The 17,423-nt window shown below is 70.6% G+C and overlaps 3 protein-coding genes across 6 annotated transcripts; all 3 read left to right on the top strand.

Annotated features, from left to right (window-relative positions):
* The first annotated feature begins 69 nt into the window (after positions 1-69).
* LOC115351359 (major intrinsic protein of lens fiber) lies at positions 70-2,217 on the top strand. Its single transcript, XM_030038017.1, is given in 5 exon segments — positions 70-614; positions 1,028-1,192; positions 1,306-1,386; positions 1,797-1,898; positions 1,900-2,217. Coding segments are annotated over 5 exon segments (789 nt in total). The 5' UTR covers positions 70-254; the 3' UTR covers positions 1,981-2,217.
* Positions 2,218-2,665: 448 nt separating this feature from the next.
* TIMELESS (timeless circadian regulator) lies at positions 2,666-10,838 on the top strand. 4 transcript variants are annotated; one of them, XM_030037988.2, is made up of 30 exons: positions 2,666-2,813; positions 3,132-3,262; positions 3,334-3,487; positions 3,582-3,696; positions 3,775-3,837; positions 3,949-4,050; positions 4,162-4,317; positions 4,395-4,528; positions 4,611-4,698; positions 4,789-4,965; positions 5,042-5,259; positions 5,340-5,443; positions 5,523-5,692; positions 5,772-5,897; positions 5,974-6,125; positions 6,204-6,301; positions 6,381-6,492; positions 6,566-6,767; positions 6,858-7,009; positions 7,081-7,166; positions 7,252-7,375; positions 7,463-7,545; positions 7,629-7,771; positions 7,848-8,016; positions 8,095-8,163; positions 8,238-8,356; positions 8,433-8,577; positions 8,670-8,706; positions 8,840-8,931; positions 9,836-10,838. In XM_030037988.2, the coding sequence occupies exons 2-30, from the start codon at positions 3,166-3,168 to the stop codon at positions 10,813-10,815; spliced, it is 4,467 nt and encodes a 1,488-aa protein (XP_029893848.1). In that variant the 5' UTR covers positions 2,666-2,813; positions 3,132-3,165; the 3' UTR covers positions 10,816-10,838. The 4 variants fall into 4 exon arrangements, with proteins under 4 accessions (XP_029893848.1, XP_029893847.1, XP_029893850.1 ...); XM_030037987.2 differs by having other exon boundaries at positions 8,667-8,706; XM_030037990.2 differs by lacking the exon at positions 9,836-10,838 and adding an exon at positions 9,155-9,555 and having other exon boundaries at positions 2,690-2,813.
* Positions 10,839-11,471: 633 nt separating this feature from the next.
* Positions 11,472-17,381, top strand: STAT2 (signal transducer and activator of transcription 2). The gene is made up of 24 exons (XM_030038000.2): positions 11,472-11,575; positions 12,014-12,199; positions 12,313-12,444; positions 12,520-12,670; positions 12,741-12,839; positions 12,910-13,002; positions 13,076-13,154; positions 13,259-13,344; positions 13,422-13,570; positions 13,644-13,802; positions 13,874-14,026; positions 14,114-14,134; positions 14,227-14,320; positions 14,421-14,477; positions 14,556-14,639; positions 14,712-14,810; positions 15,104-15,239; positions 15,322-15,371; positions 15,466-15,554; positions 15,622-15,758; positions 15,857-16,045; positions 16,120-16,177; positions 16,289-17,133; positions 17,201-17,381. Exons 3-24 carry the CDS (start codon positions 12,314-12,316, stop codon positions 17,335-17,337), a joined length of 3,096 nt encoding a protein of 1,031 aa, XP_029893860.1. The 5' UTR covers positions 11,472-11,575; positions 12,014-12,199; position 12,313; the 3' UTR covers positions 17,338-17,381.
* The last annotated feature ends 42 nt before the right edge of the window (positions 17,382-17,423 follow it).

Raw genomic sequence — 17,423 nt, 5'->3', positions numbered from 1 at the left:
GGATGGGGGATGCAGGTCTGGGGGGGTCCCCACTATCCTGGGGGTGCGGGGTTGCCCCAGGGGGGACCCGGGGGGGGGGGGGGGTGTCCCTTGTCGCGCGTCATCCGTCCCCCGCACCGGGCAGCGAAGTGGTTAACGGGGGGTGGCAGCGGTGGGATCCCACCCCTGGGGCCGGCCGGGGGGGCCTTATAAAGGTGGGCACGGGCGGCCCCCGGGGAGGGGAGCGGGGCCGTGGAGGGCAGCGGGGCCAGGCCATGCGGGAGCTGCGCTCGTCCTCCTTCTGGAGGGCTGTCCTGGCCGAATTCCTGGGCAGCCTCCTCTATGCCCTGCTGGGGTTGGGGGCCTCCCTGCGCTGGGCCCCGGGCCCCCCCAGCGTCTTGGGGGCCGCCCTGGCCTTCGGGCTGGCCCAGGCCACCCTGGTGCAGGCACTGGGCCACGTCAGCGGGGGCCACGTCAACCCGGCCATCACCCTGGCCTTCCTGCTGGCCTCGCAGCTCTCCCTGCCCCGCGCCCTGGGCTACCTCCTGGCCCAGCTGCTGGGTGCGCTGGCCGGGGCCGGCGTGCTCTACGGGGTGACACCGGCCCCCGTCCGTGGCACCCTTGGCCTCAGCGCGGTGAGCCGGGCCAAGGGGGGCTGGGGGTGCTTGGGGTGCTTGCGGGGTTGGGGTACCGTGGGGCAGGGAGGGGGGGGAGTTGGGGCTCAAGGAGGTATTTTGGGGTTTGGGGTACCATGGGGCTGTAACGGGAGATTGCGAGGTGCAGAGGTGGTTTGGGGTGCTGAGCGGCTGGGAGGGGCTGATGGGGGGTTAGGGGGTCCAGGAGGTGCTTGGGGTTTTGGGGTGGTGTGGGGCAGTAAGGGGTGTCCAGGAGGTGTTTGGGGTAAGGTGGGGCCGGGGACTGCGGGGGGGGGGGGTGACAGCCAGGGCAGCGGGGGGTTTTGGGGTGCTGGGGGAATGGGGGACCGCCTCTGAGGGGTGCTGGCTGCCAGCTGGTGGCAGGCAGGGTGCTGAGCCCCCTCCCCATGCAGCTGCACCCTGGCGTGGGCCCGGGCCAAGGCACTGTAGTGGAACTGCTCCTGACCGCCCAGTTCGTCCTCTGCGTCTTCGCCAGCTTCGACGACCGCCACGACGGGCACCCGGGCTCAGCCGCCCTGCCCGTCGGCTTCTCCCTCGCCCTCGGCCACCTCTTCGGGGTAAGGGCGGCCGCGGGGACCCTCCTGGTGTGACCCTGGCAGCTGGGGGGGCACGTCCGGGACCGCAGGGGGGGCCAGCCGGCCGGCACCCCACCACCCCATCCTCCCCGCAGATCCACTACACGGGCGCTGGCATGAACCCCGCGCGCTCCTTCGCCCCCGCTGTCATCACCCGCAACTTCACCAACCACTGGGTAAGTAAGTGGGGCAGCGGGCCCCCCCCAATCCCGCTCCGGGCCCTCCCTGGGCCCTCCCCACTTGTCCCGGTCCTGCCCCAGCTGCGCTGTTCCCGCTGAGGGGGTCCGGCTGCCAGACCCACCCTGGTGACAGCAGCACCCCAGGGTGCTGGGGGGGCTGTGCAGACGGGGTGCAAGGAGCCCCCAGCCCCGCTGCCCCCCAATATCTCGTGGGGACACCCCCCCCCCGCGCTGGGAGGTGGGTCCCCCGCGGCCCAGCCTGACCCCCGCAGGGACGGGTGGGTGGGTGCCGTGCCCCGGGGGGGCTGGGGGGGACCCCTCCGGCCACGCCGGCCCCCGGGGGGGGGTGTGTGTGGGTGCCCCGGCCGCCCCGGGGGTGCCGGTGCCCACGCCGCCCCCCCCCGCAGGTGTACTGGGCGGGCCCGCTGCTGGGCGCGGCGCTGGGCGCGGTGCTGTACGAGTTCGCGCTGTGCCCGCGGCCCCGCAGCCTGGCCGAGCGCCTGGCCGCCCCTCAAGGGAGAGCCCCCCGCCGCCGAGCCGCCGCCCGAGCCGCCGGCCGAGCCGCTGGAGCTGAAGACGCAGGGCCTGTAGGCCGGGACCGGCCCCCCCCGCGCCCGCCCGCTGCTTTGCTGTGACGGGGCCGCCGCGGTGCGTGTGGTGCGTGTGTGTGCGGCGCGGCGGGCGGCGGCGGCGAAGACGACGACGGCGGCGACGGCGGCGGCGGAGCCCCGCTGCCGGGACCCGGCCTGGCCTGGCCGGGGTCGCCCGTACCGGGCCGGGGGCCGCCCCGCCCCGCCGCGCTGCGGCGGGAGTTCTGTGTTCGGTGAATTAAACCTGCTCTTTTATTTTGGTAACCGCTCGCGGCCGTGCCCGGTGCCGGGGTTGGGGGGGACGGACCGGGGCGGGGAACCGGGGTCCGGGCCGGGCCCGCATCGCCCCGGTAACCGCGCGGGGGCTGACGGGAGGCGCCCCCCGCAGTCGCCCGTTCCCGCGCCCTCAGGGGAAGCCCCGCCCAGCGCCGCCCTGGGGGAGGGGCTGTGCCCCAGCCAGAGATGCACTTAAAGGGGCAATGCTGCGCATGCGCGCTCTGCCCCCCCCCCCGTCCCCGTCCCCGTCCCCGTCCCCGTCCCTGCAGGGCGACCCGCGGGCGGACTCCGCGCAGCACCACGGTGCGGGGGAGCGGGTGCCGTACCCGTGAGGAGGGGGATGCGGGACACCGCGCCGCCGGTCCCTTGCCCGTGGGGGGCGACGGGAGGGGCGGGGAGGCGAGAGGCCCACTGGCTGTTCTCGGGAGGGAGTTACCGCTTGAAGCCCGCGGGCGGGGCGGGGCCTCTCGCCGCGGGAACTGGGGCGGTTGTGTAACGCCGCCCCCGCGCCGGTTCCCGGGGCGCTCGGCCGCGAGGGCGGCGGAGACGGGGCAGGCGGTGAGCGCGAGGGACCGGGGCTGGCGGGTGCTCCGGTATCGGGGGGGAACGCGGACGGGCTGGTGCCTGGGGAGTAGGGGGTGGCGGGGGGACCGGGACCGACCCGCGCTCCGGTATCGGGTGGGGGAGACGCGGCCGGCTGGTGCCCCGGGAAGGGGAATCCGCCGGTGGTGCCCCGATCCCGGGAACCACGGCACCGGGATCGGCTGGGGCACCGGGAAGGGGTGGGGGATTCCTGAAGCTGGCCGGTGTCCCGGTACCGGCGGGAGGGGCCCGGGGGGAGGCCCCAGAACGGTGGGGCTGACGGCCGTCCCGCAGAAGGCTCCCGGTCCCCAGCGCCCCGCCGCGCTGCATGGACTGGTACATGATGAACTGCGAGCTGCTGGCCACCTGCAGCGCCTTGGGCTACCTGGAAGGGGACGTCTACCACCGGGAGCCCGACTGCCTGGGTAGGTGGGGTGGGCGGGGGGCGGCGGGGGCCGGGGGCAGCAGGAGCTTTAATGACCCCGTCCCCTCCAAGAGAGCGTCAAGGACCTGATCCGGTACCTGCGCCATGAGGACGAGACGCGGGATGTCCGGCAGCAGCTGGGGGCAGCCCAGATCCTGCAGAACGATCTCCTGCCCATCCTGGTCCAGTACCCACAGGACAAGGTGCTCTTCGATGCTGTCGTCAGGTACCGGGGGGCAGGTTCGGGGGCCAGGGGGTGGCCCTGCAGGGGCTCCCCGTGGAGTGGCGGTCCCACGTGCCCCCACCCTGCCCGCTCGCAGGCTGATGGTGAACCTGACGCAGCCAGCTCTGCTCTGCTTTGGCAAAGTACCGCCAGATGCCACCTCCCGGCACCACTTTCTCCAGGTCCTGTCCTACCTCCAGGCCTACAAAGAGGTGAGTCTGCCTGGGGAGGGGCCCCTGGGTGGGGGGGCTCTGCCTGTACCCCCCTCGCTCACACAGGGGTTTCTGCAGGCTTTCGCCAGTGAGAAAGTTTTTGGGGTGCTTAGCGAGAAGCTCTATGACCTGCTGCAGCTGGTGAGTCCTGTGTCCCTGCGCGGCTCCCGGGGACTGTGGTTCCATCCCTGCTGAGGGGGGCCGGGGTCCCTGTGGGTGCTGTGGGGAGCCCTCACGGCTCCATTGCCCCAGGACTGGGAGCAGCGGCAGGAGGAGGACACGCTGCTGATCGAGAGGATCTTGCTGCTGGTGCGCAATGTGCTGCACGTCCCCCCGGACCCCACGGAGGAGCAGGTACCGGGACAGGACCCTTCCCTGGGTACCTGGCAGGTCTGGGGCCGTGGTGGCTCCCTGGGGACCCCGACACCGTGCCTGCTGAGCCCCCCCGCCTGCCGTCGCCCCCAGGGCGTGGATGGCGATGCCAGCGTGCACGACCGGGTGCTGTGGGCGCTGCACATCAGCGGGATGGATGACCTGCTCAAGTTCCTGGCCAGCGCCCAGGGGGAGCAGCAATGGGCCCTGCACGTCCTGGAGATCATTTCCCTCATGTTCCGTGACCAGGTGAGCTGCGGTGGGGGGCGGTGGGGCAGGGGACCCCCCCAGAGCCCCCCCCGCAACACTGATGGCACTGCCCACAGAGCCCAGAGGAGCTGGCGGCGCTGGGCCAGGGGCAGGCGGCTGCCGAGCACGGGGAGGACACGCAGGAGCTGGAGACCCTGCGGCAGCGGGAGCTGGCGGAGAGGAGGGCCCGAGCGCTGCAGCGCCCATCCAGGTGAGGAGGGGGGGACCCTCTGGCGGGGCTGGGACCCCTGTGGTGGGGCAGGCACCGCTCAGCCCGTGTCCTTCTGCCCCAGGCACTCCCGCTTCGGTGGCTCCTACGTCCTGCAGGGCCTGAAGGCAATCGGGGATCGGGATGTCGTCTTCCACAAGGGGCTGCACAACGTGAGCGCGGGGACAGGGACGTGACGGGGGGGGCGCGGGGACGATGACACGGGGGTGTAAGTCCGGCTGCTCCGTGCTTGTCCCCCGCAGCTGAAGAGCTACAGCCACGACTTGGGCAAGGAGACGCGGCGAGTGCCACGGCGGTGCCAGGCAGCCCCCGAGGCCGAGCCCCCCCGCCGCTCTGCCCGCAACGTCCGGCTCTTCCTGCGCCACTTCTGCCAGGACTTCCTGGAGGGCTGCTACAACCGCCTGATGCTGCTGGTCAAGGTGAGGGGCCGGGGGGGCTGTGACCCCGTTCCCGGGCTGTGGGACCCTGGCTGAGCCCCCTTCCCACCGCCCCCAGGACCAGCTGGTGCGGGAGAAGGCTCAGCAGCATGACGAGACCTACTACCTGTGGGCCACCGCCTTCTTCATGGCCTTCAACCGCCGCCGGGGCTTCCGCCCTGAGCTGGTGTCGGAGACGGTGGGCGTCCGTGCCTTCCACTTCATCGAGCAGAACCTCACCACCTATTACGAGATGGCGTTGATGGACAAGAAGGAGGCGGTGACCTGGGCCCGCAGGTGGGTACTTGGGACCCCCACCGGGTGCCTGGGACCCCTCCCCGGGTGCGGGGCTCTGCCCTGACGCTGCCCGTCCCCAGGATGCACCTGGCCCTGAAGGCGTACCAGGAGCTGCTGCGGACGGTGCAGGAGATGGACCGGTCCCCCGAGCAGGCTGTGCGGGACAGCAGCCAGGTCATCAAGAGTGAGTCCATCTGTCCCTCCACCCGTCCCTGGAAGGGGTCCAACCCCAGCCCCTCCCCGGCTGACCTTCTCCTCCCCAGGCAACATTTTTTATCTGATGGAGTACCGGGAGCTCTTCCTCGCCCTCTTCCGCAAGTTTGACGAGACCAAGCAGCCACGCAGCTTCTTGCGGGATCTGGTGGAGACAGCCCATCTCTTCCTCCGCATGCTGGAGCATTTCTGCCGGGGCCGTGCCAGCCTCGTGGTGCAGGTGGGACGTGGCTGCCCCACCAGCAGGGTCCCCTGGGGGGGGTCAGGCAGCCCCTCCTGACCCGGTCCTTGCCCCCCAGAGCAAACGCGTGCGGAGAAGGAAGAAGCCGCGGACGCCTGCAGCCCTCGCCCCGCAGCCGCCCAGCGCCGTGGAGCTGGAGGAGCTGTGGGCAGGATTGGACCCGCAGATCCAGGCCTGCCTGCAGGTAGGGGGAAGGATCTGGCCCCGTGGGGAGCGCTCGGTGTCTTGGTGGGGCGCAGGGTCACAGTGTCCTGCCCCAGGGCGAGGTGCCCCTCCCGGAGGACGTGGTGCCCTTCGACGCTGCCTCGGAGACGCCGGTGGAGGAGCAGCGCACAGAGGCTCTGCTGCGGATCCAGGGGTGCCTGCGGGATGCCCAAGTCCCCCAGGCCCTGCGGCTGCTCCGCTCTGCCAGGTACCGGCGCTGCAATTCCCATCCTGCACCCGGGCAGGGGTGCGGGGTCACGGTGCCAGCCTGTCCCCCTCTCCCCAGGGACGTCTGGCCCGAAGGGGATGTGTTCGGACCCCCTGATGCAGGACCACCTGAGGAGACCCGGCTGCTGCGGGAGATCCTCTTCGCTCCCCTGCCCTGTGAGTCTCTAGCCAGTGGCACTGGGAACGTCGGGCACTGGACTGGAGTGCTCGGGCCCTCAGCACTGTCCCACCACAGGGCATGCACCCCCCGAGGCCGAGGAGCTGGAGGAAGAGGAGGAAGAGGAAGAGGAGGAAGAGACCATGCAGGTGTCAGAGAAGGAGTTCAACTTCCTCGACTACCTGAAACGGTGAGAGGGTACGGAGGGGAAGGGGTGGCCCTGCTCACCGGGGCGGCCCTGCTCACCGGAGTTGCTGGGGCAGGTTCGCCTGTCCCCCCGTGGTCCGGGCGCTCGTGCTGCTGCTGCGGGGGTACGCCCGCAACAGCCCCCGCACCAACCACTGCGCCGCTCGCCTGCTGCACCGCCTGGCCCGCGACCTGCACATGGAGGCCCTGCTCTTCCAGCTCTCTCTCTTTGCCCTCTTCCACCGCCTCCTCAATGACCCCGCTGCCGGCGCACATCAGGTCAGCCGGGGCCCAGCTCCCCCCAAGCCCCCTGGGGAGGGGTCTGTCCCCGGCGTCCCCCAGCCCCGCTCTCCCTCCCTCCGCCTGCAGGAGCTGGTGGCATTGGCCAAGTTTGTCCTGGGCAAGTTCTTTGCGCTGGCGGCCACCAACAAGAAAGCCTTTGTGGAGCTGCTCTTCTGGAAGAGCCCGGCGGCCGTCCGCGAGATGACCGAGGGCTACGGCTCCCTGCGGGAGGAAGAGGGGTGAGTGGGGACAGGGAGGGGGCTGCTGCCCTCTGCTCGCCTCCCCTCACCTCCCCTCTGCCTCTGCCCAGGGCTGGCAGGAGCCGGGTCCCCCCCTGGACCCCCCAAGAGGAGCAGGAGCTGCGGGAGCTGTACTGGAAGTACAAGGAGGTGGAAGGTACCGGGGCTCCCTGGGGTGGGGGGGCAACGGGACCCCCGGAGGGGGCAGCAGGGGCTCCGTCTGCAGCCTCCTGCTCTCACAGGTGAGGACATCATCGCTGCCATCCTGGCCCATCTCCCGGCACCCGGCCGGACACGGAGGCAGGTGGTGAAGCAGCTGGTGCGGCTGGGGCTAGCCAGCAGTGCCAAGGACTTCCCGCGGGAGAGGTGGGTTGGGGACCCCTGCGGGGGACCCCTGGGCTGGGGCGGCTGCCTCACCCTGGGGCAGGGACTGACAGCCGTGCCCCCTTCCAGGAAGGGCACCCACCTCGTGTTATGGACACAGGAGCAGGAGGAGGAGCTGACACGGCTCTTTGAGGAGTTCCAGGGCTCGGAGGGTGAGCAGGGCTGGGGCAGGCAGCCCCCCTCTAGCCCCCTGCAGACCCCCGCAGACCCCTGCCCTGATCCCCCCTCCCTGCAGATGTCCTGGGGAACATCATGAAGCACCTGACAGCACGACGGTCGCGGGCTCGCGTGGTGGAGAAGCTGCTGGGACTGGGGCTGGTGTCGGAGCGCAAGGAGCTGTACAAGAAACGCTGGAGGAAGGGCCACGGCCCCGGGCCGGTACGGGGGGGGCTGGGAGGAGTGTCCACCGGGTGCTGCTCCAACACGGGCACCCTAACACCACTGGTCCCTGCAGGGTACGGCAGGTGCCCCGGTGGTGCCGGCCCAGGACAGCTCGGCAGAGGACAGGGACAGTGAGGAAGAGGAGGAGGAGGAGGATGAAGCAGAGGAAGGCCCCATGGAGGGGCACTGGGCACCCGAGGAAGGGGCTGGGCAGGGCCTGGCACATCGTCTGCATCAGGAAGGTGAGTTGAGGGACTCTGAGCCTCCCGGTCGGGCTCGGCTCCGGGGCTGTATCCTGTCTCACCCTCCCCTGTCCCTAGGCCTGGCTGGGCCCCTGCAGTGGCTGGAGAACTGCCTGAGGAGGACGGCTGGGGACCGCGAGGAGGACGGTGAGCAGGCAGGGTGCTGGGGTGGGGGCCAGGGTGGGGGCCAGTGCTGGGCTGTGACAGTGGTCTCGGCCCAGGCGTGTCCCACCCGGTGCCGCTAGTGCCGCTCTCGGAGGAGAACGAGGATGCCATGGAGGACCGGCGCTTCCGGGCCCTGCTGCGGCGGCTGGGGCTCCGGCCCCCTGCCAACGAGCAGGTGAGGTCCCTGTCCCTGTCCCCGTTCCCATCCCCTCGCTCCTGGCACAGCCCTACAGCCTCTCCCCTCTGCCCAGGAATCCTTCTGGCGCATCCCGGCTGCCCTCACCCCCCAGCAGCTCCGTCGTGCAGCCGCCTCCATTGCCCACTACGGTCCCGACCCCCCAGGGTCTCCCAAGGGGCTGCTGGAGCCACCCAGGTGCCCCCAGGACCCCACTCCAGGTGAGGGGCTGGGCTTGGGGGTATGGGAGCCAGGCTGGGAGCCCCCAGCCGTGGGGCTGGTCCTCAGCCCTTCTTCTTGTGCCCGTCAGCAGAGCAACTGCCGGCAGGGCTCGGATCGGACTCGGAGAGGTGAGAACGGGCTCCCGTGCACCGGCCCCGACACTGGGGGGGGGTCCTTTCCCTGCCTGGGGAGGGGATCCGCACCCCTGGGTTCTCACAGTGCAGGGTTGAGCGGTGCCAACCTCTGTCCCTGCTGTTGCAGCGAGGAGCCTGTCCCTGTCCCCAGCCTGGTGCAGCCGGGCACCAAGAGACGACGGGAGCTCAACAGTGAGGATGAGGATGATGGGAGCTCAGGTGGGTTCGGTCTCTCCGGGGTGGGGGGCTCTTCCCCTGTGGTGCTCTGGGTGTCACCAGCAGCAGCGCAACGGGGCACTGCTGGGTCACGGTTGACCTGTCCCTGGCCCCTTTGCCACATCCCTGGTGCCGGGGAGACGGTGGGGGGGCAGGGGTGTACCCCCACTCCCTGTACCCCCTGGCTTGGGGGGGTTCAGCCCCTCCCTGCTCCTTCCACCCGCAGGCGCAGAGCCGGCCCCTGCAGCCCCCCGTGCCGAGGAGGATGAGGATGAGGACCTGGAGCCCCTGGGGAGGCGGAAGCGCATCCGCTGCGTAGAGGAGGAGGAGGAGGAGGAGGAGGATTGAGGGGGCTCCCTCTGTGCACAGGGCCTGGGTTGTTTACTGGGTTTTCTGCAGGTTTTAAAGCTGTTTTTAAGGGTGCTGCAAAAACAGGCGGTGGGTCTCCCCCCTGTCCCCTTCCCTGGTGTCTGTCCTGGTGTCTCCATTGCCCTGTTTTACCCCAAACTCCCTCTTTTTCCTCAGCTGTATTGGTTTTGTGTTTTTTGTTTTTTGGTTGTTTTTTTTTTCCTAACACCTTTTAAATCTGTAAAGAGACCAAATTAATAAATGCAGCTCTTGCTCTTGCCTAGTGTGTGGGTCTGGGGGCCAGGTCCCTGGGGGTGGGAGCTGCTCTGTCCCCAGGGAGTGCCCCGTCCCTGTCCCTCTGCTTGGGGACGGGGCCAGCCCCTGTGTGTCGCAATACCTCCTGATAACGGCGTCTATAAAGGGGCTGCAGGGGTGGCAGCCGCAGCGGCCGGACAGGGCAGGGGACACGCCGGCGTTGCCAAGCGGGTGAGCTTGGGGCACTGGGGGGCTGCGGCCATGGGGGGCTGACGGGGCTCTATCCCTTCTCCTGCCTCCACAGGCCGTCCCGGAGCTGGCGCCATGCCCTGGGCTCTGCTCTTCCTCCTCCTCCTCCTCCTCCTCGGCCTGGGGGGTAGCGTCCTCTCCACCGTCCCCCCCGTCCCCGGTGCCAATGACCGGGCTGCGGCGCGGGCGCTGCTGGCGCAGCTGGCAGAGCACATCCCGCCACAGGCTCTGCCAGAGCAGGGGTTCTCGTGCCAGGACCTGCGCCCTGAAGTCCTGCCCGGCTTCGCCCAGCTCCCGCCGCTGCCCCGGGCCCTGGCCCGCGCCGCCATGGCCCTGGCACTGAGTGGGGCCGCCTGCAAGACCCAGGCTGAGGCGGAGGTGCTGGGGTTGTCCCGGGAGCTGGGACCCCCAAAGGCAGCGGCACTGCTTCGGGGGCTGGCGCAGCTGCGGAGCGCCCCGGCCCCCGAGGCCCTGTCCTTCCTCCTCCTCAGCATGGTGCGGCCGCGGGGGTCTGCCGCAGCCCCTGTCCGGCTCCAGGGCCCCACAGCCAGCACCCACCCCACCTCACCCGGGCCGCCGGCCACGGGACCCTCAGCCAAGGGGGTCCGGGTGCTCCTGGGGGCCAGGGCCTGCGCTTGGCTGCCTGCGTGCCACCGTGCTGTCCAGCACCAGTCCCGGCGTCGGCGGGAGGACGAGGACGCCTGCAATCCACCGGGGGAGCAGGAGGCCCACAGGGTGCTGGAGTGGGTGCCGGGTGTCAGCATTTTCTACAACCTGGGTACCAGCCTCTACTATGCCTTCCAGGGCTGCGAGGCCCTGGCCTCCACGCGGGCTCTGGAGGTCGCCGAGGACCTGGGCTACGCCGGCCTGGCTGCTCTCACCGCCGGGGCCGGCGGCCCTGTGGCCCTGGGGCTGCAGCTGGGGCTGCAGCCGGGGCTCAAGGCTGGGGTGCGGGCACTCATCAACTACTTCACCTCCGACGGGGATCCCCCGCCAGCCCCCACCGCCCACAGCGGCCACGTCCTCATCGTCTGAATAAAGGCCCTGTGCGGTGGCTGGCTCTGGGTCCCTGTCCCTGTCTGGGGGGGGGCTGGTGTCAGATCGATTTGGGGCTGCCCTGCCCTGGGGCATGGGGACCTTGGCGCTGCGGGTAGACTTTGCCTGAGCCACGTGGTGGCTGCTGGCCTGTCCCTGTCCCTCTCCCGCCCAGTGTGCCCTGTCCTGCCTGCCTGGCTCTGGCTCCTGCAGCCCTGTCCCTATAGCCCAGCCCTGTCTCTGCCCTACAGCCTGTCCCCATGGCCTGTCCCTGTCCCTATGGCCCCAGCCCCGGCCCTGTGACCCCAGCCCTGTCCTCACAACCTGTCCTGGTCCCCATGGTGCTGTCTCTGTACCCACAGCCTGCCTCTACAGCCTGGCTCTGTCCCTATGGCCACGTCCCTGTCTCCACAGTCTGTCCTCATCCCAACGGCTGCATAGCCTGTCCCCACGGGCTGTCCCCGCGGCCTGTCCCTGTCCCCACGGCGTCTCCCTATCCCCACGACCCGCCCCGGACCGGCGCTGCCATTTCCTCCCGCCGGTTTCCCCTCTGGCCCCGCCCCCCGGTCCCGCCCACCCCCTCGTCCCCGCCCCCCGACGTCATTTCGGGGAAGCCGGCAACGCCGCTGGAACCCCTATCTCCCCATCGGGGAGGCGTGGTCTGGCCGCCGCGCTCCGCCAATCGCCGCGCAGAGCGGGGATGAGGCGTGGCCTCCGCGCCTTCCTGCCCCGGCAGCCGGGAGCCGCTGAGGGCGCCGAGGTGGGAGCGCGGCCCCGGGGGGGGGTCCCGAGGGCCCGGGCTGCAAGGGCGCCGCTCCGGGGGCGGGGGGGGGGCCGCAGGTAGGGGATGTCGGTTGGGGAGCACACAGGGATCGCCCTCGGGGGGGTCCCTTGGGGGTGTCTCCCTCGGGCAGGGGGTGTCCGGGGGCACCCACCCCCCCGGGATCCCTGCAGGGGGGACGCTTTGGGGTGCGGGGGACCTGTCGGGGCAGTGTCCGTAGGGGTGCGAGCGGGGACTGCTGTAGGGGTGCCTCTGGGGAGGGGGCCTGGGGTGCTGCACAGGGGGTGCAGGGGGCCCTCGGGGAGGCAGGGGGGTGCGTGTGTCCCCGGCCCCTGCAGCTCGGGAGAGCTCGGTCCCCGGGCACTCGGCCCTGGGTGGGAAACCTCTGCTGCGGCTCATCCCTTCCTCCCACCCCAGGACGGGGCTGCCAGGCCGCGGTGCTCCTGTGGCCCAGCCTGAGCCAGAGCAGAGGGACCCGTGGGACCACCCACAGACAAGCCAGAGCAGAGGGACCCGTGGGACCACCCGCGGCTGAGCCAGAGCGGAGGCACCCACAGCCAAGCCGGAGCAGAGGGACTCACGGGACCACCTTGCTGCAGGTAGGTACGTGGGGCGCAGGGGTGCCTGGCGGGTCGCGCGGGCACTGGTTTTGCATCCACCGGTCGTGCTGTGGCCGGGGGGTTGGCGGGACCGCCCTGATGCCCCCTGCCCCCCAGCATGGCGCAGTGGCAGGAGGTGCAGAGTTTGGCCAACGCCTACCTGGAGCAGGTCCACCAGCTATACGCCGGGGCGGCGCTGCCCATGGCGGTGCGGCAGTGCCTGGCCGCCTGGATCGAGGACCAGAACTGGTAACAGGAGGGCTGGGGCTGGGGGCTGTGCCGGCCGGTGCATGCCGGGCCGGTGCTGAGCCCGCGGTGCCGCAGGCGCCAGGCGGTCGAGCCGCTCTCCTCCCATGCCCGGATGCTCTTCCACTCCTTGCTGGCGCTGCTGGGCGAGCGCCTGGGCAGCCCGGGGCTGGGCGATGAGGACTTCATGCTGAAGCACAACCTGCGCAAGGCCCGCCGTGACCTCCAGGTGGGTGGCGGGGCCGGGGCGGGGGGTCTGGGGGTCTCTGTGTCCCGCTGACACCCCGGCCCCTCTGCAGGCCGAGTTCGAGGAGTGTCCGGAGAAGTTCGCCAACCTGGTGGCCAACCTGCTGCAGGAGGAGCGGCGGATCCTGCGCCTGGGGCAGGCGGGGGAGCAGGTAGGCCGGGGTCCCCCCCCCACCTCGCGGGGTCCTGCCAGCCACTGCCCAACGCCCCGTGTGTCCGCAGGGGGGGGCTGCCCTGGCCCCCGGCACACCCCCGGAGAGTGACCGGGAGCAGCAGATCCGGCGGCGCCTGGCCGAGTTCCACGTGGCCCTGCAGGTAATGGCCCCCCCGGCCCCCACCTCCAGGCCCCTGGGGGCTGCCCGGCCCCTCACCCCCCCTCTGCCCCCAGGAGGCCGAACGCGCCTTCCGGCACTTGGAGGACCTGCAGGACGCCTTCGACTTCTGCTTCAAGGTGCACTACCTGCCAGGTAAGGCTCAATCCTGCCCCACCCCAGGGGCAGATGCGGGATGGTGCTGCCCTGCACCCCCCCCATGCCCTCCCAACTCCCCCCCCCTCACCCCCTGCCCACAGGCGAGGACAGGACCAGCGACCCCCAGTACGCCCAGCAGGTCCAAGCCCTCCAGGCCAAGCTGCAGATCCTGGACCGGCAGCGGCGGGTGAGAGGGGGCTGGGGCTGGGCCGGGGGGGCCGCAGCCACCCCACACTCCCCGCTCAGGTGTGCGTCTCCCCCCAGGAGGTGCTGGCTCAGATGCAGCAGCTTCTGGGTCGCAGCGAGACCCTGCGGGACTTCCTGCAGCAGGAGCTGGGGGCTTGGCGGGAGCGGCAGCAGCGCGCCTGCCTGGGGGCCCCCACTGACACCCGCCTGCGCCCGCTGGAGACCTGGTAGGGCCGGGATGGGAGGGGGACAGGGCGGGGGGCCACGGCTGGCCCCCACTGAGCCCCACGGCACCCGCAGGTTCACGGAGCTGGGCCAGGGGCTCTTCCAGCTGCTGCAGCTGCTGCGGGCGCTGGGGGACCTGCGGCAGAAGGTGACCTATGAGAGGGACCCGCTGAAGGCAGAGACCCCCCTCCTGGAGCGGCGGCTGCGGGAGCTGCTCTCCTACCTGCTGCAGAGGTGGGGGTGGTGCGAGGTGGGGGCTAGGGGGCCTGGGACTGGGGCAGCCCTGACCCTCCTGGTGCCCCCAGCGCCTTCGTGGTGGAGCAGCAGCCCAGCATGCCCAACGCCTACAAGCGCCCGCTGGTGCTGCGCACGGCCACCAAGTTCTCGGCCCGCGCCCGCCTGCTTGTCCGCCTCCACGACCGCAACCACCGCATGGAGGCCAAGATCCACATCGACAGGTTAGGACTCCCGGGGGTGCGCCCCCCTGCCCGGCCGCGGGGGTCCCAGGGTCCCACTCCTCGCTGATGTCCTGTTGTCTCTTGCAGGGACCCCCCCAAGATAAAAGGGTGAGAGCCGCGTGAACACTGGATGCGGCAGGCAGGGCTGTGGCCCCCCGGGGGTCCTGGCCTCCCACCCGCGGCCTCTCTCTGCCCCGCAGGTTTCGCAAGTTCAACATCCTGACGTCGAGCAGCAAAACCCTCCTGGCAGGGGACAGTCCCCAGGACGGGCTGGTCTGCGACTTCCAGTACCTCGTAGGTGCCCCCCCGCCTGGACCCCTGGGTCCTCCATGGGGTGGGGGAGTGGGGCGAGGACCCAGCCCCAGCCCCAGACTGACTCTCTCCTGCCCTGCAGACGCTGAAGGAGCAGAAGGACAGCAGGTCGGGCAAGGGCAGCAAAGGCACTGGCGAGGTGAGTGCGGGGCTGGGGGCCGTGGGGGCATGGAGACAGCTGGTGCCGCACGGTGCCCACAGTGCCATCTCTGTGCAGGGTCCCCTGGTCGTGACAGAGGAGCTGCACCTCATCACCTTCACGCTGGCGTACGCCTACTGCGGGCTGGAGCTGGAGCTGGAGGTGAGGGCTGGGGAGTTTGGGGGAGGCCGGGGGGGCTGGGGGCTGCTAGCCTGACCCCCTCTCCCCCCACAGACCTCCACGCTGCCCTTTGTCATCATCTCCAACAACAACCAGCTCTCCAGTGCCTGGGCCTCCATCCTCTGGTTCAACATGCTCAGCAGCGACCCTAAGGCAAGCAGGACCCCTCCCCAGCCCTGCACCACCCCCCACTGCACCCAGCCCTGCCATCTCCACTCCCATCTCCCCTTCCCCGGTCCTAGTCTCCTGTCCCCATCCCTGCTCATTGCCCAGTCTCCGTCCCTGTGTCCTGTGCCTGTCCCTGGTCCTGCCCTGTGCCCTCTCCCTTCTCCTGTCCCCAGTCCCATCCCCATCCCCTGGTCCCTTCCCATCCCTGTCCCCTGCCCTGGTGCACATCCCTGGCTCTTGCTGCACATCCCCAGCCCCGCTGACCCCGTCTCCCACAGGAGCAGCAGTTTTTCTCCGCACCGCCCCCGGCACCCTGGCCCCGGCTGGCTGAGGTGCTGAGCTGGCAGTTCGAGAGCGTGGCTGAGCGGGGCCTGAGCAGGGAGCACCTCCTCATGCTGGCCGAGAAGCTCTTCGGTAAGGCTGGGTGCCAGCCCCGAGCCTCCTGGGGCTGCGACGGGGGCCGTGCTGCCCCCCTCACCCTGCTCTTGCCTCAAAGGCTCGAAGCCGCCTCTGGAGAACACCCTGGCCTGGCCCAAGTTCTCCAAGGTGAGCGGTGCCTGTCCCCCCTGTTGCCCCATCCACCCGTGGCCCCATGGAACTGCCCCCACCCCGGTGCCCACTCACCCCCCCTCTCCCGCAGGATGGTGCCTCCGGCTTCTCCTTCTGGGCCTGGCTGGACGGGATCCTGGGGCTGCTCCAGGAGCACCTCAAACAGCTCTGGAAGGATGGGTAGGAGTGGGGCTGGGGGGTCGGGGGGGGGGCCAGGGGCTGCGGGGGCTGATGGTACCTCCCCTAGGCTCATCCTGGGCTTCGTGAGCCGAAAGCAAGAGAAGAAGCTGCTGAAGGGCAAGCGGACGGGCACGTTCCTGATCCGGTTCAGCGAGAGTATCCTGGGGGGTGTCACCTGCACCTGGGTGGAGCACCCTACCAGCGGTGAGCGTGCCCCCCCCACTCCCCGCCCAGAGTCTAGCCCCTCACCCCGGCCTCAGGCCTGCCCTGGGTGCTGACTCCGGCTGCCCCCCACCCCGCAGGGCCCCCCGCTTTCCGTGCGGTGGTTCCCTACACCGCGGCCGAGCTAGCGTCCCTGGCGCTGCCCGACATCATCCGCGACTACCAGCTGCTGGTGGAGGAGAACATCCCTGAGAACCCCCTCCAGTTCCTGTACCCCGACATCGCCCGCGACGAGGCCTTCGGACCCTACTACAGCCAGCGGCAGGAGGGTACAGCACGGCGCAGCACGGTGCGGTGCAGGGGGAGCACCTGCCACCTCCTCTGATCTCTCTTCTGTCCCCAGGGAACCTGATGGAGCAGAAGAAATACCTGAACCGGCGCCTCATCCGTGTGTCCTCCAGGTGAGGCAGGGAGATGGCTCGGTCCCTCTGTGGCCCCGCGGGAAGGGGGACCCTCTTGCCCGCAGCCTCGTGTCCCATACTGTGACCCTGACCCGCCATCTCTCCCTGCAGGCAGGCAAATGAGTCGTGCAAGACAGAAGAGGAGTTGGTGGCTGCCACGGAAAACCTGGAGGCACTGCAGCTGCAGCCTGGTGGCCTGGGGACACAGCAGCCCGGTGGCCTGGCACTGCTGCAGCCCCGGACCTCAGGGACACTGCAGCCCAGGGACAGGGGGACGCTGCATGTCACATCTGGGAACCTGGGGATGCTGCAGCCCTCGAGCCCAGGGACAGTGCAGGGCATGGCTGCGAGCCCGGGGATGCTGCAGCCCGGGGGCTCGGGGACACTGCAGCCAGGGCCCCAAGGCCTGGAACCACCACGGCCGCAGCAGGTGGGATCAGGGGTGTCGGAAATGCTGCAGCCAGGGATTGGGGACCTGGAGCCGCAGCTGGTGCTGCAGCTGGTCCCCGAGGGCCAGGGGCCGCTGCAGGTGGGACCGGGGGGCATGGGGCCGCTGCAGGTGCTGCACGGAGGGCTGGGGATACTGCAGCATGCGGCACCCGAGGACCAGGGGACACAGCAAGTGGGACCAGGGGGCTTGGGGATGGTGCAGCTGGTGGCTGGGGACACGGGGATGCTGCAGCAAGTGGGAGTTGGAGACGCAGGGCTGCTGCAGCCGGTGCTGGGACCTGTGCAGCTGCTGCTGCTCCCTGAGGGGCAGGGGACACTGCAACCAGAGCTGAGGGACCTGGAGCCACTGCCCGGGAGCCCGGACATGCAGGAGCTTCTGCAGTCGCTGACGGAGGGGCTGAAGCCAGGCTCGGGGACGCTGGAGACGCTGGAGGTGGCAGAGCTCATGCCTGACATGCTGGAGGTCATGAACGGGGGGCTGGAGGGACTGGGCCCCAGGCTGGCGGGTGAGTGTCGGGGCCGGGGGGGACAACAGAGGTGTCCCCTCGGCACTGACCTCTCCTCGTCCCGCAGGTGGCACTGCGCTCCTGGACCCCCACGACCCATTCCTGCCACAGCCCGAGGACACAGCCCTGCCCACCGTCAGCTCCCTCTTCACTGCTGCAGGCGACTTCCCTCCGCTCCACATTGACGCCAATGACTTCCAGTAACTCCCCCCCGGCCCCCTCCTGTAAATAAACCTCTTCCTACCCCAGCTGCCTGTGCTGCCTGTGCTGCCTGCGGGCAGACCCGGGTT

The sequence above is a fragment of the Aquila chrysaetos genome, chromosome 15 (assembly GCF_900496995.4).
Source record: "Aquila chrysaetos chrysaetos chromosome 15, bAquChr1.4, whole genome shotgun sequence".
NCBI lineage: Eukaryota > Metazoa > Chordata > Aves > Accipitriformes > Accipitridae > Aquila > Aquila chrysaetos.
This window is presented reverse-complemented; position numbering and strand designations above follow the sequence as displayed.

What these genes read in the sequence shown, in the direction of transcription:
- STAT2 (XM_030038000.2), top strand. Translation starts at nt 12,314, where the DNA reads ATGGCGCAGTGGCAGGAGGTGCAGAGTTTGGCCAACGCCTACCTGGAG. An exon ending in GCAGCAAAGGCACTGGCGAG is followed by an intron (nt 14,478 to 14,555) that starts GTGAGTGCGGGG and finishes ATCTCTGTGCAG; the next exon opens with GGTCCCCTGGTCGTGACAGA. An exon ending in GGCTGGAGCTGGAGCTGGAG is followed by an intron (nt 14,640 to 14,711) that starts GTGAGGGCTGGG and finishes CTCCCCCCACAG; the next exon opens with ACCTCCACGCTGCCCTTTGT.
- TIMELESS (XM_030037987.2), top strand. Translation starts at nt 3,166, where the DNA reads ATGGACTGGTACATGATGAACTGCGAGCTGCTGGCCACCTGCAGCGCC. An exon ending in GCGCTGCAGCGCCCATCCAG is followed by an intron (nt 4,529 to 4,610) that starts GTGAGGAGGGGG and finishes CTTCTGCCCCAG; the next exon opens with GCACTCCCGCTTCGGTGGCT. An exon ending in TCCACAAGGGGCTGCACAAC is followed by an intron (nt 4,699 to 4,788) that starts GTGAGCGCGGGG and finishes TGTCCCCCGCAG; the next exon opens with CTGAAGAGCTACAGCCACGA.